The sequence below is a fragment of the Saccostrea echinata genome, unplaced genomic scaffold (assembly GCF_033153115.1).
Source record: "Saccostrea echinata isolate AGI-Se365-2 ecotype Australia unplaced genomic scaffold, CSIRO_AGI_Sech_v1 ptg000117l, whole genome shotgun sequence".
NCBI classification, from domain to species: Eukaryota; Metazoa; Mollusca; class Bivalvia; order Ostreida; family Ostreidae; genus Saccostrea; species Saccostrea echinata.
Window position 1 is genome coordinate 170,484 of NW_026889866.1, and position 24,445 is coordinate 194,928.

Consider the following 24,445-nt stretch of genomic DNA (forward strand, 5'->3'; position numbering starts at 1 on the left):
CGTCTGCAGTTTTGATTCACGGGACAGGATGTCGCAAACATTTCCAAAAAGTGTTTTACATGACGGAACAAAATATGAAGAACACGAAAACTACTTGGCAGGAAGAAATAGTCCATCAGTTGGTAGTGCTTATCTAACGGTTGTCGGAAACTAAAAAAAAAATAAAGAAAAGAAACATAATGTTTTGAAATCTTTAACAATGATATAGATTTGAATAAAATCTTAATGCAGCATGGAGGGATTTGTTGAGAAGTGCATCTTATATTTTTTTTTATGTTTAAAGTCCTAAAGGAATGATGAATAAAATTTCTTAGACAATGACAAAGAACATACATATATAATCATATAACATACGTAGATCGTACAAACGAAAACAAACTGCCAATACATGCATCTTGTGCTGGTTTTCGATATGTAAACTTCCTTTACCACTGAGATTAAATTCGGTCAATTCCGTAGCTGTCGAACACCGACGAATGCAAATGAGATTTAGCTGATCCCGCCCAAGGTGTGACGTAAGCGGTCCAGTATCTCGTCGACAGGTCCAATATCTCAAACCGCAGTCAAACATCGACTTTTTTATGATCGCTCAGTAAAACATTAGAAATGATAGACTTTTTAAGTCTGGACTTATATAGGAACACATTTTTAAAGGTAATACAATAAAAATTATCTACTTGACAAAAAAATGTTTATTTATAACAACAACACTTCAAATATCCTCTCTGGGGAAAAAAAAACAACAACAACAACAACAAAACAAAAAAAATAATAAAAAAAAACAAAAAAAAAAAAACAAAAACATTGTTTGGCAAATTATCTACGTGAACAAAGAATTACTTTTTGGCCCGCAATGTTGTCTTATGAATATCACAGCATATATATGTGCCAAATGAACAAAATATTATTGTATTTGGGACATCAGACGTAGAACACGAGGATCTTAAGCTCTAAAACAAACAGCAGAAGTGAAGATCTGAAATTGTAAATCATATAATCATAATCATTGCATGCATAACATTACACTTAAAATAAACTAATGAAATATTCCGGTGTATATTGTACAAAGAAAAAAAAAGATATACATATCTCACCTTCTCTTTGTAAATTGCATACCCTCAGAGTTAGAAGTCTGAGGAGTGGAGATCAAGGGTGGTTCTTTAGGTATATCTAAACACTCTGGGTCTGAAGTGGAATAAAAGGAATCTTTAGAAGTTCATTTATTCGAAAGCATTTAAAGACTATAGATATTTGACACAAGCATAAATATGCGTGATTATTAGCATCATAATTCCTTTTATTTCAACCATAACAAAATGATGCTATAGAAAACTAGGCCCTATACCCTTTTATAGTGTCATTGTAAATACGTTGATTAAATATAGGGAATATTATTGAACATTGAGTTAATATTAATGCAATCTGTGTAACTTGAATTGTTTATTGAAAAAAAAAATGTATATAGTTTGACACTTTGATAAACCATAGTAAGTTAAATACAATGTTTGAAATACCATTTTGATTTCTTACTGTAAATATTACTTAACTTGAATGATAATTGTATAATACTGAACACTATCTAGAACTTTGATGTACTTTACCCCCAAAAAGTTACTTTTAAAGTTTGTTTAGTATAACTAAAGTATAATAAACGATGGCTTGCTATAAAATACTACAGTGTTTTGTGACGAAAAAGAAGTCCGGGCAAAGATAAATAGGTTTACAATTGCATCCAGTTATTCCAAATATCCCCCAAAATGAAAATTTTATTCACAGCCTGTAGGATATTTTGAAAATTCCAAATTGTAATGACACTTAATAGGGAACATACCCATGAATTCATTACAAAGAAAGAGTTATGCATGAATTCATTATAAATGATTCAATGTTTCACATACTATGAAATAGGTGTCTTACTTTCCCATTGCACCAGCGACCGAGTTAAATATACCGTAAAATCAGTTTGTACCGTTTGTGAGACCTTTACAAACTGTCAAAACTTACAAACAAACAAAAAAAAACTTTTCTGACGAAGTAATTTACCGAAAACTATGAAGATATATTTAATGGGAGGAATTCCGTGATGCTAACGTTGATGGTTATACAATCGCGATGGTAAATATACATTTTCTTATTTATACATCCTTCTCTGAAAAAATAATATAAATTTTATATCTCATACCTCACAAACACCTTATTGAAACTTGTTTCAATTGTAACAGAAGTCAAAATAAAATATGTCATTTAAAAACTGAGAATCATTAAGATTTACCAAAAAAAAAAAAAAGAAAAGAAAACAGAAAAAAAATTGTCATCTTGTTACACACACAAGATTTGAATACATCTGTCCTGATATCCAACTCACCCGAAAGCAATGTTGTCAAAAGTTATTTCTATACTGACAAATCTAACCACAAACCTTGGAAAAACTGTTAAATGATTATATAAGCAAAAAATTTGGCGAACAATAATATTGCCCTCATCCCAATCCCATCTACCTACCCACTGATCGCATTAAGAAAACATACAAACAAACAGCATGATATATTTTTTATTAGTCCCCTACCGGTGAAACCGGAGGGGACTATAGGTTTCATCTGAGTCTGTCCGTCTGTCTGTCGGTCCGTCTGTCCCTCTGTCTGTCTGTCAGTCTGTCCCACTTGGTTTTCCACACTTTTTTCCTTAACGCTTGCAGATATTGAGCTGATCTGTGGTATGTGAGTGTATCTTGATGAGTTACAGATCAAGTTTGCATTTCGTTCCGCTTCATTCATTTTTGACGGAATTATGCATTGGCCTTTTCAATTTTTAGGGGTTTTCCGCAGATTTCATCTAAACGCTTTCAGATATTGAGCTGATTTTTGGTATGTGACTTTACCTTGATTAGTTATAGATCAAGTTTGCATTTCGTTCCGCTTCATTGATTTTTGACGGAATTATGACATTTTCAATTCTTAACGGGAACCAGATTACCTTGCCGGTAGGGGACTAGTATTGCTAATGCAATACTCTCAGAATGCTTGTTTTTTTTTTTTTTTTTTTTTTTTTAAACTAGACGGGATCTATAAGTTAAGGTGTGGTTGTAACAAGATTTACAGAGTTATGCCGCTTGTCATGTGAACTGTATTAGTGTCCTTGTAATTGTGACGTCATGTAGTGTGTATAAAAGATGGCAACTGTGCACAAGTGTTGTTGAGAATCTTACATGGTGTCAGAAGAAAAATGGACCGGTTAAACCCTCCAGCCGCACTCAACTTAAACGGAAACTTAAAGGAGAACTGGAGGCGATTTAAGCAGCAATTCGACATATATAATATAGCGTCCGGAACGGCGAAGAAAGATGATAAAGTGCAGGCTATGACCTTACTCCACGTGGTTGGCGCTGAAGCCATTGAGGTTTATAATACGTTTACCTGGGATGACAAAGATAAAGAAAAAGTCGCGGACATTTGTGAGAAATTCGAGGCTTATTGCAACCCGAGGAAGAACATTACATATGAAAGGCACATGTTCAACACCAGGGTACAGAAAGAAGGTGAGCGCATAGATGCATATGTTACTGATCTAAAACAAAGAGCTGCGAGTTGCGAGTTTGAAAATTTACAAGATTCTCTTATCAGAGATCGGATCGTATGCGGGATCAAGAGTGACTCTGTAAGAAAGAGACTGTTGAGAGAAGAAAACCTTACAGAGGGCTATAGACATTTGTCGTGCTAATGAAGCCAGTGAATCACAGATTAAAAATATCGCAGATGAGAAAGCTATAAATCACGTGGTCGCGCAAGGAGCGGGTTCAGGCGTGGCAGAGGAAATTCGCGTCATAATAACAACAAACCGACACGTGATAGAGACAAAAGCAAACCACGGCAAGGAAAATGTAAGCGCTGTGGAACTTCTCATGCTCGAGGAAACTGTCCAGCGTACGGTAAGGAGTGCAGAAAATGTAGGAAAATGAATCATTTTGAAAAAAATGTGTAAAAGTCGGAGAGACCGAGTACACATGCCCCAGCATGAGTCCGATTCGGATGCAGATAGAGATTCACTGTCAGATGACGAATTCCTAGCATACGGAATCGAGACCACGGACAAGGATAGGGAACAGGACTGGATGGTTCGAGTGAAAATCAATGACATTTCCGTTGACTTCAAGATAGATACAGGGGCACAGTGTAATGTGATCACGGAGAAACTTTGCAAAGAAGCAGGAATCAAGAATATTAGCAAATCGAAGTCGCGATTAATCTCATACTCCAAGGATGAAGTCAAAACTATTGGCAAGGCTCGCGTTGTGTTAGAATACAAACAGAATTATTATGATGCTGTAGTTCATGTTGTGGATCATGATGTTGTACCTGTACTTGGCTTACAAACTTGTCTGGATTTGAAGCTTGTCCAACATGTAAATCTGGTCGATGAAAATCAAAGTACTGCGAGTACTAACAGTGTCATCAAGGAATACCAACACTTATTTTCTGGAATCGGCTGTTTGCCAGGATAATATGACATTAAAGCGAATCCAAATGTTACACCTAAAGTGCACCCTCCACGAAGAGTTGCGCACGCTTTAAAACCGAAAGTCAAGGAAGAGTTAGATAGGATGGTTAGTGAGAAAGTCATCACGAAAGTAGAAAAACCAACAGCATGGGTTAATCCAATCGTCATTGTAGAAAAACCCAATGGAAAAGTAAGAATTTGTTTGGACCCAAGGGACTTGAATCGCGGAATTCAACGTGAACATTATCCGCTGAAAACAGTTGAGGAGGTAGCCGCAAGCTAAAAGATGCAAAAGTTTTCAGTACTCTTGATGCTGCCTCAGGATTTTACCAAATCAAGTTGTCAGAGAGGAGCACTTGGGTGACAACATTTAATACTCCTTACGGGCGATACAAGTTTGAACGTCTACCCTTCGGAATTTCTAGTGCGCCGGAAATTTTTCAGAGAACAATATCGCAAATCTTTTCAGACATTGATGGGTGTAGTTCTATAGCTGATGACATTTTGATTTATGGACGGAATCAAGAAAAAACATGATCAGAGACTCTCAGCTGTCTTAGCAAGAGCACAAGAAGTTAACTTGAGGTTCAACAGACAAAAATGTAAACTCAGTCAGTCAGAAGTCAAATTCGTAGGTCATGTGTTTGGACCAGATGGATTGAAGCCTTGTCAAAGTAAAGTTCAAGCGATATTTGAGATGAAGAGTCCGGAAAACAAGAAAGACCTACAAAGATTCTTCGGAATGATTAACTATTTAGGAAAATTCATACCCAATATGTCAACAGTGAACAGACCGTTGCGTCAACTTCTAGAAAAGAATGTTGAATGGCATTGGACACAGACACACCAACAAGCATTGGAGGAGTTGAAATGTGCAATTACAAGTGCACCTGTTCTCAAATACTATGACGTGTCAGCACCAGTAAAAAATTCAGCAGATGCTTCTTCTGTAGGACTGGGAGCATGTCTTCTACAAGGAAATCAACCGATAGCTTATGCGTCGAGATCCTTAAATTCAGCTGAACAGAACTATGCTCAAATTGAAAAAGAGCTACTCGCTATTGTGTTTGGACTCATTAAATTTCATGATTACGTGTATGGGAAAGTAGTGGACATAGAAACGGACCACAAACCACTGGAAAGTCTTTACAAAAAGCCATTATCCAAAGCACCACCGAGATTGCAGAGAATGATGTTAAGAATCCAGAAATATGACTTGAGAGTAAAGTACTCACCTGGAGAAACACTTCACATTGCCGATACTCTTAGTCGCGCAGCATTAAGAAACGATGAATCAGAAGATGACTTTGAGGTTCATATACTCGAGAACAAACCGATAACATGTGAAAATGTGGAACGATTCCAGGCTGAAACTGCAAAGGACGAAATACTAGGGAAACTGATGAAAACCGTGATTAATGATTGGCCAGAATCCAAACAGAAAATTGATCCGGAATTAAATCTGTATTGGAACTTCAGAGATGAGATCAACATATCTGACGGACTTGTGTTCAAGGGAGATAGAATCATTACTCCTTTATCTATGCGTCATGAAATGCTGAAAAGAATTCATCTAAGCCACATGGGAATTGAAAAAAGCTTAAGCAGAGCACGAGAATTACTTTACTGGCCTGGGATGAGTCAACAAATTAAAGACCTTGTAGAACAGTGTGAAATTTGCAATAAACACAGAAATAAACAGCAGAAACAACCACTCTTACAACATGAAGTGCAAAACCGACTATGGCAAAAAGTTGCCACTGATCTCTTCTACTTGAATGGAGACTCTTACCTAGTACTTGTTGACTACTTCTCTAAGTTCTTTGAACTGTCAATGTTACAGGATACCAAAAGTCTGACAGTTATCAAATGTCTCCGTCAAAACTTTGCTAGATATGGAATTCCAGAAAAACTCGTTAGCGACAACGGACCAGAGTATTCAAGCTACGAATTTCAAGCTTTTGCTAGAGACTTCGGTTTCAAGCACATCACATCATCTCCAAGGTACCCCCAGAGCAATGGACTAGCAGAGAGGACCGTTCAGACAGCCAAAAAACTTCTGAAAAAAGCCATTGAAGACCATCAAGATCCGTATTTATCTCTTTTAGAGCTTCGCAATACACCACTTCCTGGTGTGGGACTTTCACTTTCGCGGACTTGGGATCGGGATGGCGGCAGGTTTGCGCGCTTTTTTGTTAGCAGCTCAGATTTTAATTGTTTTACTAGTTTTTAAACTTTTTAAAGATCATAGTGAATTGGACAAGCATTACTGTAGTTATATTCTAGTGAACAACACTTTTATTTCGTCCGAAAATATAATCAATGCTGAACTTTTTAAATATGTGATCTCGACATCAGCGAGGAAATTCGAACTGAATACAAATAAACATGTATTAACTGTTAACTACATTAGTCCATCTCCAAAATCATTACTCATGCTGCTGTTAATACTCAGTGGTGATGTTCAATTAAACCCAGGACCTCCAAATCTCAGAAAACATGAAGATAAAGATGAGTCTAAAATTTTTACAGATGAGCAGTTCGAGTGTTTTGAATTGAAAGGAATGCACTTCATTCATTTAAACGCACGTTCTCTATTACCAAAAATAGCCGAGCTGCGTATTATTGCAAGAAAATCCAAGGCCTCAGTTATAGCTATTTCAGAAACATGGATTGATAACTCGGTTACAGACAATGAGATTTCTATCGAAGACTATTATGTTCTTAGGAAGGATCGGAATAGATCAGGAGGAGGTGTTTGTGTTTATATACGATCCAATCTTGCGTTTGCCAGAAGAATTGATATAGATAACGAAAATCTTGAGTCACTATGGTTAGAACTTTATTTGCCAAAAACTAAACCTATTATTGTTGGAGTTTGCTATCGTCCTCCCACCCAAACTTCTTTTATCGACCACTGGGAAGAAGATCTCTGTAAATTACGCACCGACTGTGAAACAATTATACTGGGGGACTTCAATATCTGTACATCCAGAAAAAGCAACCCGTTATACAAATCATATATGAATATTTTAAGTTTATTTAGTTTTTGCCAAATTATTATTGACCCTACAAGAGTTACACGTGGCACAGAGTCTATTATTGACCACATTTTATGTAATTCTAAAGAAAATATTGTTAACTCTGGTGTTATTACCACGGGTATTAGTGATCATTTTTTGACATTTTGTACTAGAAAAGTCCCTAGGGGCCATTTTAAAAGTCATAATATTATCAAGATTAGATGCTTGAAGAATTATTCCATCGAATCGCTACAGTTTCTTTTATCAAGTGTAGACTGGAGTGATTGTATAAATTCAACTTGTGTCAATGGAGCTTGGTCTATTTTTAAACAAATATTTACCAATATTTTAGATACTTTAGCTCCTGTTATTGAAATAAGGGTTAAGCAAAGAACAGAGCCATGGATGACATCATATATTTTAGGCCTCATTAGAGATAGGGATAAACATTTGTATTTGTATAGAAAACATAAAAGTCATGAAGACAATAAAATTTTTTGTAAATTAAGAAATTTAGTGCAGAGAGAAGTTAGAAAAGCCAGATCTTCTTATTTTCAAGATAAAATTGAGGAAAATAGGTCAGAGCCCAAGAAGTTGTGGCAACAGCTTAAGAACATTGGATACAAAACCAAACAAAAAAGTAGCGAAAATATTGTTTTAAACATAGATGGTAAAGTACACCATGAAGGCAAAACTATAGCGGATTATTTTAATTGTTTTTTTACTACTATTGCATTAAAACTTGTAAGCAAATTACCTAGTCCTTTACATGTATTTTCTGTTACATCAAAGGTATTTAGACAGTTTTATGCAGATAAAAACATAGAAAAAAAAACTTTAGTACTTCAACCTGTGTCTGAAGATTTTATTTATAAAGAACTGAAAAATCTGAATGTAAACAAAAGTACTGGTTTAGATAATATACCAGCAAGGTTTTTAAAAGATGGTGCTTTTTATATCAAGGAACCTATTATGTCCATTGTAAATAAATCTATAATCACCGGTACCGTACCAGAAGACTTTAAAATGGCGAGAGTCAAACCTCTCTTCAAAAAAGGAAATTCCCTTGAAGTCGGAAATTACAGGCCAGTCAGTATACTGTGTATAGTGTCAAAAATTTTGGAAAAATGTGTTCATGTTCAACTTTTAGATTTTTTAAACAATAATCACTTGTTGTATTCATACCAATCAGGTTTTAGAAATAAATTTTCAACAGATACTTGTTTAATACACATGTTAGATTTTATTAAAAGTAATACATCTAAAGGGCTTTTTACAGGTATGGTAATGTTAGATTTACAAAAAGCTTTTGATACTGTTGACCATACAATTTTATGTGATAAGTTAGAAGTTTTAGGAGTTTTATCCACTGCGTGGTTCAAATCTTATCTGTCCTGTAGACAGCAACAAGTCCATGTCAACAACATTTCATCAGATTTTAATTCGATAAACTGTGGTGTTCCTCAGGGAAGTATTTTAGGACCTCTTTTATTTTTAATCTATGTAAACGATATGGCTGTCAGTATTGATGATGACTGTAAATTAATTTTATATGCTGATGATAGTGCTATTTTTTATGCACACAAAGATCCTGCTATTATTGCTCATAAACTGGGCAGTGTTCTGGATAAATGTTCTTCATGGTTAGTTGATAATAGATTGTCACTTCACTTAGGTAAGACAGAATCTATTTTATTTGGTCCTCCGAGAAAGCTTAAAAATATCACAGATTTTAAAATTTTGTGCAATGGTCATGTTATTATAGGTTCTGAAAGCGTTAAATATTTAGGAATCTGTATTGACAAGTTTCTTTCATGTGAAAATATTGTATTAAGCATTATACAAAAAGTTAATGCCAGACTTAAATTTTTATATAGAAATGCATCTTGTCTTAGTACACAGTCTAGAAAGACCCTATGTTCTGCCTTGATACAGTGTTACTTTGACTATGCCTGTTCTTCTTGGTATTGCGGAATAAATAAGCAACTTAAACACAGATTACAAGTTACCCAGAACAAAGTAGTAAGGTTCATTTTAAACCTTGGTCCAAGAGAGAGTATTTCTAGTAATATTTTAGACTCTCTGAATATGTTAAGAGTGGAAGATAGAGTTAAACAATTAAGATTAAACCATGTTTTTAATATATATCATGGAAATGCACCAGCTTATCTCCATGATCATTTTGTGCTGAATAATAATATAACAAGAAGTGCAACTAATAAGAATTTTCATGTACCTAAGATAAAAGGGAAAGAGTCTACATGTTTTTTCTATAATGCTATTAAAGACTGGAATGCATTGCCACGTGAGATCAAGGAGATGAGTACTAAACAAAAATTTAAGAAAGCTGTAAGATCTTTTTTATCTAAAAATGCTAGTGATACTACGTGAAGACTTGTCTAATTTTATTTCTATTTAATTTTATTTTAGTTTTATAAGCATTATTGTGATAATTTTTAAGGAAAATGTGTAATGAGAAACATGTCATTTTTCAAAGCATTATGCTATATTCATTTAAGTACCCTGCCTAAATTCCATTATTAATGTAATTTTTTTGTTACTAACGTATTTGTAATTTAAGGACCCCATTGGAAATAAGCTTTTTTAAAAAGGCTTTTATGGGCTATCCTTAGGTAATACCTATCATCTGTATGTCATGTAATTTATATAATAATACATGTATATGCTCAATTAGATCTTTATTAAGTAGCATAGTGCTGAGATAATGTCTGTTTTTTTCTATTAGTGGGCTAATCTGTAATGTTTTAATTGTGTGTTATCATGACATTCTGTGATAATTTTACCTGAATAAAATGAAAACACCTGTGCTACTTCTGATGGGTCGCAGAACCAGATCTTTCGTTCCAGCCAAATCGTCACTCTACACACCCAACAACTTCCCTGGGAAATCCGTCAGGAAAAATCTACAATTTAAACAGCAGAAGCAAAAACACTACTATGATAGAAATACCAAAGAAAGAACACCATTATCAGAAGGAGACGTAATTAGAATTCGTTCACATCAATCATCATCAACTTCATGGAATCCAGGACAAGTCGTCAAACAATGCGAGGAACCAAGATCCTACATAGTAAAATCAGGAAACCGCATATTCAGGAGAAATCACAAGGATTTAGTGAAAACCAAGGAAAGGAGTGTTCCAGAAAATTCTAGGGAGGAAGAAGACGACGTAGTGATCATTCCACCAATGCAGGCAGATTCAACGCATACAGATTCGAGGAGTGTTATAGGTAGTAAAGAGTCGTGTCAGCCAGTAAAGGCAGTGAAAAGTGAAAGTGTCAAAATATGTGAAAATAATGAAAATGTGAAAATTTCAAATCCCAAAGTCTGATTCACAAGGTCGGGAAGAGCGTCAGTGTTACCGGCAAGATACCAAACTTAACGCTTGTAATAATTTCAGTGTTGTGTTTGTCTACAAGTATGGACGTTACCAAACTCTTTTTCTGTTTAAAGTTAATTCATGTGTCCAGTGATGTTTTGAAATGCGGCGGATTTGTTTAAGAAATGTTTTATTGTTATCATGTTATGAATAATTGAAATACACAGAACTCTAAATTCGGACATTTCAAATTTACAGTATATTTATTTAGCAATAGGATTCTCTGATTTGTAAAACTGTAAACGCACAAATATCTTAAAAAGGGAGATGTAACAAGATTTACAGAGTTATGCCGCTTGTCATGTGAACTGTATTAGTGTCCTTGTAATTGTGACGTCATGTAGTGTGTATAAAAGATGGCAACTGTGCACAAGTGTTGTTGAGAATCTTACAGTGGTGGGCAAAAAAATTTTCAAAGATTACATGCGCCTGCAGATTTCAAGTAAAAATGTTTGTAAATATGATTCATTGGTGTAGGCACGGATGATCCATTACGTACAACGGGGATCTTTCAAGAAGTTTTTGTAATTAAAGGGACAATACATATTAACCAAAGATTTGGAGGCCAGATTCGACAAAAATGCTAGCGTAATAAGAATTTTATGCAGTGCATGCAAAACAGGTAAACTAAAGTAGCCTATACAATGTTTGGCAAGATACTCGTTCATAGAGAGAAAGAGAGAGAGTCATATATTAAAAAAAAGTGAGTGTACTTACACTGATAAAGATGATTTGATTCAAAATCCTCTGGGCAACGCTTCAAAAGTTGTTTGCACTCACTCGCATAATTATGGTAGATCCTTGCACCAATCAGTGAAAATACCGGACAATATCCTGTGAAAATCAATTTTAAATAATACTGAAGTATTTCTAAACAACAAAACACATATACACCTTCTGCTCGTAATTATATCACGTTTTATTGCATGCATAAAGGATTTCAGATATGTATATAATAGTCCCGGTGTTCTATAAGAGTATTGTAAATTATTTATGGACTATTCTTTGGTGTTTTGAAGGTTTACAATGCACTTGAAAAACATTTAGAAATGTCGGATTTAGTGTTCCTAGTAGAACTCAATAAAACCCTAAATGCTATGCTTTCTGCGCTTTTTTATTTGTAATCCCATAAATTTACCTTTAAAAAAAGTGATTTTTTTTTGGGGGGGGGGAGGGGGGTAAATATATATCAAATTATGCAATACGTGTCTGACATCTTTAAAACATATTGCTACCTGATACATGTAGCATTAGGTGCGTTAAGTCCGAATAGTTGCTTTAATATTATGCGTACAGTACAAAGCGACCAAACACAGAAGTATATAGGTGTAAACTCTTTTGTTGATGATTATCAAATGTACTCAATATTTTTTAATGTTTTATTTTGAATATGCTTGTACAGGTGATGCAGTTAAGGGTCGTACTTCTTTTAAGGAAAACAAAACCTTTTTTGTCTAAATTTAGCAAAATGGAATATCGATCATGAAAACCAGACATCTAGAATAATGAATAATTTTAATTCATAGACATCAAATGCATTGCTATGAGATGAATTAATTTAAATGCTATTATTGGATGGATTGCTCTACTACATTAATACATTATGTTTAATTTGTAACGATATTTCTTGCCTATCCGATGCATATAATACTGTGTCTACATCATAAAGAAATGCAAAATCGAAAGCACGTAATCTTAGACAATAAATAATTTATTAATATTTACCGCTGATCATTGATAATTATCATTAAATATATTATAAAAGAAATGCTACATATATTGACGAATGTACTGTATATAACATGAAATGTACACTGTAAGAGAATTTTAGCTCCGTCTCTCGTGCATAGTTTTATTGTCATCTCCTGAGGCAGATGACAGATTATTACATAAGTTTAAAAGCCTGAAGTGAAGTTCTGGTGTAAGCTGCAATCAATAAGCTGTTTTCTCCTGACTCAGAATTAAAAGATTCATACCAGTTTAACATTTAAATTTTGTTCCAATTTGACAAGACTCTTTAAAAAAAAGTGAAATAAGGTTAAGAAATGAAAGCAACAGAATCGAGCAAAAAGTATGGAACGCCATAGCTGCCTGAAGGTCATTTTCATATTATATGAGGTGGTATAACCTTTATGTGAAGTGGTGAAGTCATTATATATAGTGGTAAAATCATTATATTCAATGAAAACTTTATTATATGCAGTGGTTTTATCATTATATACAGTGATAAAATCATTATATTCATTGAAAACTTTATTATATGCAGTGGTTTTATCATTATATACAGTGGCAATGTCATTATATGTAGTGGTTAAATAATGTAATGAAGTGATAATATCGATACATTATGCTGTAAAATCATTATATGCAGTGGTTTTTCCATTTTATACATTACTGATATCTTTCTGTGATGTGATGAATTCAATATATACAGTACAAACATAATTTGTGTGATAAAGCAATCATTACATTGTATGAAACCCACTGCATGTGGAGTGCCAAGTTAATTTCATTCAGTGCGACACCTTTACATGAAGTGAAAAATCTATTATGTACAGTACTAACATCATTATATTATATAGTCAAATTATCATATATATTCCTTAAATCATGCTTTGCAGTAGTAACATCTTTATATGAGGTGGTTAATTAATTATATGATGTTGTTAATTTGTTATATGATGTGCTCAAATCTTTATATGCATTAGACGTTTCATGTTATGCAGTGGTAACTTCTTTATCATCATCTAAACTGGTCCTCTTGCAAAAACATTTTTAAAAAATGCGCGGAGTTCCAGTTTAAAGAGTGTTTGAAAATAGGAAACCCGGGCCGTGGCAAATTAAAAGCCGGGACTATTCGAGATTTTTCTAATTTCTGATTCTATTATACAGCTTCCTGATTTGATCAACTGTGCTGAAATTTTAAGACTCATTTTTATAGGTTAATGTGTATTCGCTGTAAAAATTGCATTTAATTTTAAAATACTTAGTAATTTAGATTTTCTTGGCGATTGTTGATTTCCAAGTTCAGTGGTGGATCCAGGAATCTTGAAAAGGGGGGCCCGACAAGTTTTTGGTCGGGGTAGGTAGCCCAAAGCCAAACCAAAAAACAATTGATTTATTAAATCTTATGTATATTTTGGACACAAGGGGGGGGGGGGCATAGGCCCTCTCTGAATCCGCCCGTGAGGTTGGTAAATCGGGTAGGCAATCAAGTAGACATTTTACGTGTTTCGTTTGTTTGTTGTTTTTTGTTTGTTTGTTTGTTTGTTTTTTTTTTTTGCCATATTTGACAGAAAGCTTATAAACTTTTAAATTATTCTGATGTTAAAAATTATTCATTCTTTGAAAGGCATTTTTTGAGTGAAATGACACGTTTAAGAAAAACCGGTTCACATAGGCGTCGGAACCGGGGGGGGGGGGGGGGGGAGGGGGCTATTGCCCCCCTCTCTTTTTTTTTTTTACAAAGGTAGACATAATATAGGCATTGAAAATTCGGGCGTAGGTCTAGCCTCCCCCCTCCCCACTTTCTACAGGCACGATTCATTGTAGTGAAAGAAGGGTAATTGGTAGTGTTTAAAAAAATTTGATACTGAAAGATGTTCGACCAACCCCCCCCCCCCCCCCCCATCCACCCACACCCCCGAAATAGGATTTTCGGGTTTGGAGAAAGAACAATTTTCCTTTTTTTTTTTTTGCTTGTCAAGTTTTTTTTCAGGTTTGATTTTTTTTTTATTTCAATTAGCCACCCCACTATCAATTTCCTTCCGACGCCAATGGTTCATTAAAATCGGATTTGATCTCCCGGAAGTCAAACATAAAAAATCCGAAATACTTATTCATTATCTACATGCCATTTGATAAAATATAAATTAATTAAAGAATTATCACATATACATGTAATTATAGGACTATTAATGCAAAGCCTTGTGTCAAACTTTAATCACGCGTAAGTTGCTTGGTTTAAGGATATCCGATCCTCAGCCTTGAAGGATAACTCTTAATTTTATCATTTTATTCAAAAAGGCTAAAATGATTTTTATTTGGTTGTTTGTTTGCTGTTTAACGTCCCTCTCGAGAATTTTTCACTCATATGGAGACGCCACAATTTGCCAGTGGAGAGCTGCAAATTTTGTCCTATACTCGACACTTACGGCCATTGAGCAGTGAGGGATTTTTTTCGTGCCAACACCTACTGTGGAACGGGACCTCGGTTTATGGCTTTATGCGGTCTCTTACGAAGGACCGGTCTTAACGTCCCACTGTCGGATTCGAACCCGTGACGTAAGGATTGACTCCTTATTCCGCGTCTCTTAGAGCAGACACTCTAATCACCGTGCCACGTTGGCGACGGCAAATATGAAACTTGAAAATGAAATGTTTTCATGCAGCGATTTTTCAATGTGATTTAAGGTTTTCTGAAGTCTTAGAAACAGTCTTATAAATAGTTGATATTAGTAATTTAACACCCCACCCCCCACCCCCACCCCGAAAAAAGTATTAAACAAATTACATATTTAACGTAATCCAGTTTCCTTCCATCTTCTAGCATATAGATACATGTACCAGTGCACATTTGCATATTATGAAATTAGAAATGATTTATGGTGTTTTGCACCAGGTTCTTCCCGGATGATCGGATCTGGTTTAATAATCCCTTTTTTAATGAAAATGTGTATTTTGCATAAAAATAGCATTTTCAAATAAAGAAATAACCATCAAAAAGAAAAAGTTTTTTTTAGTTAAAATACAGTGTTTAACATCGGAATAATTTTTAAGTTTATTAGATTTTTATCAAATATGTCAAAAACAAAAACACACACACACACACACACACACACACACATAAAATATCGCCAACCCAGTCTACCCATTTTACCAACATGGAAATCAACAATCGTCAAAAAAAATTCTAAAATACTAAGTACTTATACCACAATGGATAAAATATTAAATCAGGAAATTGAAACTGCCTACCAATTTTACTTGAAACCAAAAATCGTAAAGAAAATCTAAAATACCAAGTATTTAAATACAATTTTTACAGCAAAAACACATTAGCCTAAAAAAAGAGTCTGAAAATTTTAAATCAGAAATTTGAAAAATCTCGAATAGTCCCGGCTTTTAATTTGCCACGGCCCGGGTTTCCTATTTTCAAACACTCTTTAAACTGGAACTCCGCGCATTTTTTAAAAATGTTTTTGCAAGAGGACCAGTTAAGATGATGATAAAGAAGTTACCACTGCATAACATGAAACGTCTAATGCATATAAAGATTTGAGCACATCATATAACAAATTAACAACATCATATAATTAATTAACCACCTCATATAAAGATGTTACCACTGCAAAGTATGATTTTAGGAATATGTATAATAATTTTACTATATAATATAATGATCTTAGTACTGCACATAATAGATTTTTCACTTCATGTAAAGGTGTCGCACTGAATGAAATTAACTTGGCACTCCACATGCAGCGGGTTTCATACAATGTAATGATTGCTTTATCACACAAATTATGTTTGTACTGTATATATTGAATTTATCACATCACAGAAAGATATCAGTAATGTATATAATGGAAAAACCACTGCATATAATGATTTTACAGCATAATGTAACGGTACTATCACTTCATTACATTATTTAACCACTACATATAATGACATTGCCACTGAATATAATGATAAAACCACTGCATATAATAAAGTCATCAATGAATATAATGATTTTATCACTGTATATAATGATTTTACCACTGTATATAAAGATAAAACCACTGCATATTATAAAGTTTTCATTGAATATAATGATTTTACCACTATATATAATGACTTAACCACTTCACATAAAGGTTATACCACCTCATATAAAATGAAAATGACCTTCAGGCAGCTATGGCGTTCCATAAAAAAGACCCCAAAACATAGCGTTAATTGCTGTAATCCTTTCTTAAACAATTATCGGCATGCAGCATTCTTCTTGTCAATGCTATAAACTATACACGCACTCAGGATGTCGAAATCAAAGAAAATCTTTAAGTAGAAGAAATATTGAATAGATTTCCAAAAGAGTACTACTATATTCTCTCTCTCTCTCTCTCTCTCTCTCTCTCTCTATACATACCAAACATCACCCTAAATGGAGCGCACACTTCGATCGTTTGATTCATCATCTCATTTAAAATACAATGATAGAGAAAGCGCTTGGCATTTACACAATTTTGTTTAATTTCTCCACATCTTTTTTTTTAAATTCAGCCTCCTTCCATGACTTTTCATCTGAGGGACAATGGTCAACAGGATGAACTGTATCCAACGATTCTTTACATTCTTGAATTCCCTTTATATATGAAAAAATACCTTTAAAACGTGCAATTATTTTTTTTTTCATATAAGTGACACATATCATTTACAAATACTATCTAAAATAATTTACTTACATGTATCAGTACATGATCAATTGCCACAATTTCTACAGCTAACGGAAATGCAATCAAAAATCCAAAAACATATTCAATACCCATGTTACTGCAATGCCTTTCGATTTCTTCTTTATGAAACTCAAGATGGAAGTTCGGGTTTTAAAGCACGAGAAAAACACTTTCGATTTAGGGTATTTAAAAAACTTTTTTCAAGTTTAAACAGACTCGCACGAAGCAATTTCAGTTTTGGATTAACGGCCAAACATTTTGAAAAGTTATAAATATTTAAAAAAAAAAAAAAACCGTATTTGCTACAATTTAGAGGACTCAAACATAAAGAAGACATATATTCTATACTATGGTGTGTGACGGTACATATTGTCGCTTTGTACATATTGACATCGGCGACAATATGTACCTACCCTCACTGCACATATTGTCATCCATCGGTACATATTGTCGCCGGCGACAATATGTACCGAGACAAGCCTTATTTTCCTCCTGCATAATGGACGACAAAATGTACAGTCAAGCACCAGCACATATTGTCGTCGGCGACAATATGTACAGTCAAGGTCGGCATATATTGTCGTCGATGTATTGTTTTGACGAATATTTACTTGAGAAAGGAAAGAGAGATTGACAAACAAATATATACGCACGGAGGGAGATAGACAGCATTACTCGCAATACTTTAAGGAGAAAACTTTTTGGTCAGAAAATTGTGTCCGGGATTGATGTACATTACTATGATTTGTCAAGATACCGTAATTCTTGAGATATCTGATAAATCAGCTTATTATTGTTTCTTGTAATATATACGTGGAGATTGAATACATGTACTAGTTTTTTTGTTCAGTAGTAATGATTATTTGGAAATTATTGCGTTATTCTTATACACAATCATGTGCCGATATAATTGGTGTTGGGGTTTTCATTTTTAGTTCACCTGAACTGGAAGTTTAAGTGTGCCTTCTGATCACATTTTGTATGACCGTCCCTCTGTCTGTAAACTTGCCACAAAGCATCCGTGGATAAAGGGGATTGAAGTTTGTTCAAATGAAGGACCATGCCCTCTTTCAAGGGAAGTAGTTAAGGTCAAGATCTAGTAAATGAAAGGTGCCTACACATTTTTCAAATTTGAGGGGCGAGTTCTTTTAATGGTCCTTTGCAAATATAGCTTGGTAAAATAAGGTGTTTCGGGACATAATTTTTTAGGTAAACTCAATGAAAAAACATGTTTTAAACTGTCATTTTCACTGTAAAATGAAGAAAGTCAGGTATAAATTTCAGAGTTTTTCCATCTAAAAAAAAGGAAATGTATCAATTTTGCCCACAGTCTCTCTTAAAACGGTTTTTCGCATCTTCTTGACCTCTACTTTAAAATGATATTTAATTGAATATAGGTATCGGGGTTACTTTTGACATGATTTCATATTGAATTCCATGAAAATGCTTCATTTCCTTTATAATTCTATTACAGCCATAAAGTACGGGGAAAAAAGTTTAAATCAATTATGATGTCATAATGGATATAGCTTAAAAAAGATAGTCTAAACTCAATTACTAGATCTTGACCTTAAGAATTAGTGAAAATTTAGTGACATCTTTTAAAATCTTCTCAAGAACCACTGTGTCGGAAAAGTTGAAACTTATGTGAAAGCTTCATAATGAAGTGTAGATTCAGTTTTATTGAGATCATGTCCCTCAAAGGTGATCAAAGTTTTTTCATAGAATATTTAGAATAAAATTCTTTAAATTTTTTTTTCAAGAAGTACTTGGTCAGAAGAGATGATACTTACGTGAAAGCTTCGTTACATAGCGTACGTTCAATTTTGAGGTGCTAACACGAAAAAGATCCCTCACTGCTCAATGACCCTTAGTGCCAAGTATAGGTCTAAATTTGCAGCCCTCCAAGGGCAAGTGTTGACGTCTACATACGAATGAAAAATTCTCGAGATGGACATTATAACAACAAACAAACAAAATCAATTTTGTTCAAATCATGACCCCAGGGGTAGGGTAGGGCCAAAATGGGTGATCAAAGTTTTACATAGGAATATATACAGAAAATCTTTAAAAATCTTCTAAAAAACCCAGAAAGATGTAGCACCAGTGCCCCCCCCCCTTCCCGGTGGTTAATTTTTTGTTCTGCTTTGGTAAATTATGTTTGTTTAACTTGTATATACTCTCAATTTATTCCACAGGTAAATTTCATAATTAAATAATTTACTTAACATATACAGTAACACACCTTTACATACAAATGACTTTAAAATTCTTTTGCTTGTCAAAAAAAAAAAAAAAAATCTGATCTGCCCACCCCCCCCCCCCCCACCCCCGTTTTGAAATTTCTGGATACACCACTGAGAACAGCAGTAGGCCCATGATTAGTGATGTTTATATGGAAGTATCATAAGGTAGCGCAGATTCAAGTTTCTTCAAAGCAAACCGGGCTTAGGGTGGGGCCACAATGGGCGATCAAAGTTTTACATATGAATATATGGAAAATTCTTTAAAAATAATCTTCTACAAACACATCAAAGCAACGATTAGTCATATCTAAATGGATTGATTGATTGATTATGATTGTTTTACGCCTAGTCGGTAATATTTCAGCCTTATTTCGGCGATCAAATTAAGTGTATATGACCATTTTTGAAGTTTTTGGTTTCTCTGGCTATATTTATACGGAGCATTGCCGTGCATTGTCATGCGACATGTTCTGATGGACGACAATATGCACAGTAAGGTTAGGTACATATTGTCGCCGGCGACAATATGAACAGGACGACGAAATGTACCGTCACAATCACGCTGTTTGAAATAGCATACGAGAAACGTCAGTGTGATTAGCGCACCAATTACATTCACAAAACTACCAAAAACCAACAAAATAAATCTTTAAGCAACAATATTTGTGGGACGACAATATGTACAGTGAGGGTGAGGCACATAATGTCGCCAGCGACAATATGTACATGTGTAACTTTTCAGCCGGCGACAATATGTACCGATGGACGACAATATGTGCAGTGAGGGTGGGTACATATTGTCGCCGACGACAATATGTACAAAACGACAATATGTACCGTCACATGGTGTTTATTGCCAAATTACGTTGTTGCACCCTCCCCCCTTTGGGGAGGGGGATCCTAACCTAGTTAAATCACTAATCTAAGCCTGCACTAACTGTTTTTTAAATGGTGCAACTTCTTCAGACTTTTCAAGTTTAAGTTATATACAAGAAAATATCAGTAGTACATCTGTACACTCGATTTTTTTTTTCTTTATCTAGAGGTAATACCCCTACATGAGTTATTAAATGGCTTGAATTGGATGTAGACTTCTTAAAAGAAAATAAATAACTTAAAGTGTGGTTCAATGCTATATCAATAATTATCAATCTAGAAAAATACTAAATACATGACACTATTGCATTGCAATAAGGGATTCATGCAGGGACATAATAATAATAATACCGTGAGTAATAATAACATTTCATTTGCAAGTGATTGATTGATTGTATATAATTTTACGTCCCGTTGGAGAATTTTTTACTCATACAGTGACGTCACCATATACCGGTGAAGGGCTTCAAATGTACTCAGGGCCATTGAGTAGTAAGGGATCTTTATCCATAGAGGCTTGTTAAATGTAAAATAAATTTTAAAAAAAGTTATACAAGGCCATCATTAAAATATCTTTGTTTCCCTAACCCGACCCTAAAATCTCAAGTTGGATAGGTAGGTAGGTAAATTATTTTTTTTTTCTGACAGCAGTTTTGAAAATACCTATCTTTATAAATAAGAAAGAACAAAAGAAATGAATTTTTAAACCGAATATCATACAAATGAAGCAACATGTATGGTAAATTAATTCACAAATATTATTCATTTAAACTTGTGAAATATCTCAGGCCAGCGTAAATTTACTGAAATCGAATATTTACAAAAAGACAAGAATCGCAAATACTAAACCATCGGACATCCGAGTATATTTTTCAAACCTACTATCATCTTAAGCTTCGAGTACTTACACAGACAAAATGTCAAGGGCCTCTCGTGGCGCAGTGATTCTTGTGTTTCGTTTTTGGAGTCACGACGTAATTCAGGAACTAATTCAAAGTCTCAGGTCCCGACAAGAGACGTGGAGACTGGTCAGTCGAATGAGACCGTAAAAAACGCAGGTCCAGTGTCGCAGTATACATGTAGATGTTGGCACGAAAAAGATCCCTTACTGATGCTTAATTAATGATCAATGGCTATAAGTGTCGAGTAAAAGTCTAAATTAGGTGCCCTCCACCGGCCACCGGACAATTTTTTAAAGATATTTTAAAGTAAAGAAACAACCTATTTTCAAGGGCCTTACTAAAGAAAAATACACTATACGTCTCAGGAAGCCGTACCATAAGCCAATTTTAAAGATTTCAATACTATTTGGAAAGAATGCACATGTATAAAGAATATTTGATTCAACCAAACCATATCTAAAATGATCAAAGTTTCATATATCTTATGTTATAGTCACGAAGTTAATACCCCATAGATAAAAGGTAGGAAGAAACGACATCTGAATGATATTTATCAAGATGAAATAATTATACAAAGAACATATTTACAACTCCTATGGTCTTTTATAGTTAAAATAGGATCATACATGAACTGGTTTTCTTTTTTTTTTTAGATCGAAACAAATGAAATGCAGTGAAATTTATTGATATGTATACACAAGGTGGGCCCCTCATCTGCTCATGGGGCAGGCTTTGCCATGCATAATACGTACGTTAATCTTAGAAGACACATTTGTAAATACCATCTTAACACTCCTTAGTCATGGTACATTTAATTCACGAAATGTCTCAAGAGTGTAGGATTCTAATAAGTTAAAGATTATATAATAAGATTCATACGTCACCATTGTTTTATAACACGAACTAACCCTCTGTGGCCACATGTTGCGGGCGCCAAATGAAAGTAAAACTAAAGCCGCCATTCTGATTAAAAAAAGGACTTTGATGAAATTGTATTTTATGAAGTTGATAAACAATAAAAAAAATATTTAAACAATCTTATTAAAAAGAACTTTTCAGTCGGCACAATTTCAGTGGGTCGGTCGCGTTAGGGGAAACAAAGGTATTTTTTATTTTGGCCTAAACCGAAACTCCAAATACCCTTTATGTATTTCATGGGAGGATTTCGAACTCCGGCAGCAACTGACTTAATTCGAAAAAAAAAAAAAATAAGTAGCAACTGTTCCTTCACCAAGCCCTCGGCACATTGAGTGAAAGTTGCGAGTCTTTGGGATGAGACCCTAAAAACCGAGACCCCGTGTCATGGCAGACAATGTTCAGATGAAAAATCCAATGACACTTCATAGGGATCTCTAGTGTGGGCTCTAGAAGAATTCACTGCCAAGTTTCATGAAAATCAAACAAGGTTCAGGTTGGAATAATTATTGGTTTACAGAATACTGATCTTACCCCTATTTTTATTGACCACGCAAGTAGTGCCAGTTCAAAAGCTGAGGTTTTAAAATATTCTTCTTAACAAGAGGCTCAAGGGCCTTAACGGCCACCTGGGTAATTCAACCTGAGCACTCCAACCTGAGCAAAGACGCTTTTTGAAGAAATGATGCATTTTTCACTTTATAATCTATAGAGCTCCACCTTGACAACACAAGGAGCAAATAAGTTTTTCAAAGCAGCAATGCATATTTACTGTAAAATCAAAACCCTGCCCTATCTTCAGAACCTCTTACCCTGGGGCTATGGAATGCGAAATTTTGTAAAAGGCGTCCTTCTTCATCATAATTTTGCACTTTAATTTTTTTAATACCCAGGAGCAGAGAAGAACGTTTTCTAAGAAATTATGCATTTTCATTTTCAGATCACCCCCCCCCCCTCCACCACCACCACCCCTAACTCTGGGGCCACAGGTTTCACAACTTTGGATTGATTGATTGATTGTATATTGTTTTACGTCCCATTCGAGAATTTTTCACTCATATAGAGACGTCACCATATACCGGTGAAGGGCTTCAAATTTTGACCTTTACTCGGCACTCAGGGCCATTGAGCAGTGAGGGATCTTTATCGTGCCAACGCCTGCCGTGACACGGGGCCTCGGTTTTTAAGGTCTCATCCGAAGGACCCGCAACTTTCACTTCAAAGTGCCGAGCGCATGGCGAAGGAACAATTGCTACCTATTTTTTATCGACTTAGGTCTGTCGCGGCCGAGATTCGAACTCACGACCTCCCGATCACGGAGCGAGCGCTCTACCGACTGAGCTACCGTGAACGGTCACAACTTTGGAAGTATCTTGCATAATATAACCATGTCCTTGCATAATATAACCATGTCCGTAATTTACTTGCTCAATACCCAGTAGCAAATAAGAATATATGCAAAGAAAAAAAAAAAAATTCACTATGTAATCAAAAGAAGCTACGCCCTTACACAAGAACCCTGACCGATGTGACCGAAATTCATCAGTTTGGAAGTGATATCCCTGCTCATTATTACTTTACACTTTATCAGTTTGCCAAATACCCTTGAACTGAGAAGATTTTCAGAGGCATAATGTATATTCACTATATAATCAATAGAGCCCCTTCCACCGGAACCCCTGAGGACACAAAATTCACAATTTTGGAAGATACATTCTTGAGCATCATGATCATGCATTTAATTTGTTTACTTTATACCTGGGGGCAGAGGAGAAGATTTCCAAAGAATGTATGCATTTTCTCACATGATTAATAGAATCATTCATTACTACGAGTATGGAATAGTGAAATTCCACCGAGTGGACAAGATTCACGGTCTAAGGCGGTGCTTTGTCGAGTCCTAGACAGTGAATCTTGGCCCTGAAGTGAAGTTCAGTACCCACACGAGTATGTAATGAGTGATTATTTTTCTCGCAATATTTCATTCAAAATAAAGGCAGGTCATCACCATTGAATTTTTTTTATCTAATTTAGCATCCGATTAAAAATCTAAATACACCATCAAAGAAATAGAACCTGAAAATGGTTTACACAATATGTGTAAATAGAAAATATATTTCAGTCCACTTAAATCATTCTGAATTATAT

The 24,445-nt window shown here is 34.7% G+C and overlaps 1 protein-coding gene across 1 annotated transcript; it reads right to left on the reverse strand.

The window, feature by feature from the left end:
• Positions 1-816: 816 nt before the first annotated feature.
• LOC133177320 (uncharacterized) lies at positions 817-17,266 on the reverse strand. The gene is made up of 4 exons (XM_061312375.1): positions 17,052-17,266; positions 11,636-11,752; positions 1,095-1,185; positions 817-976 (listed from the first exon to the last, which is right to left on the reverse strand). Exons 1-4 carry the CDS (start codon positions 17,098-17,100, stop codon positions 922-924), a joined length of 312 nt encoding a protein of 103 aa, XP_061168359.1. The 5' UTR covers positions 17,101-17,266; the 3' UTR covers positions 817-921.
• Between the last annotated feature and the right edge of the window lie 7,179 nt (positions 17,267-24,445).

What these genes read in the sequence shown, in the direction of transcription:
- LOC133177320 (XM_061312375.1), bottom strand. Translation starts at nt 17,100, where the DNA reads ATGATGAATCAAACGATCGAAGTGTGCGCTCCATTTAGGGTGATGTTT. An exon ending in TCCATTTAGGGTGATGTTTG is followed by an intron (nt 11,753 to 17,051) that starts GTATGTATAGAG and finishes TGATTTTCACAG; the next exon opens with GATATTGTCCGGTATTTTCA. An exon ending in ATGCAATTTACAAAGAGAAG is followed by an intron (nt 977 to 1,094) that starts GTGAGATATGTA and finishes TTACAATTTCAG; the next exon opens with ATCTTCACTTCTGCTGTTTG.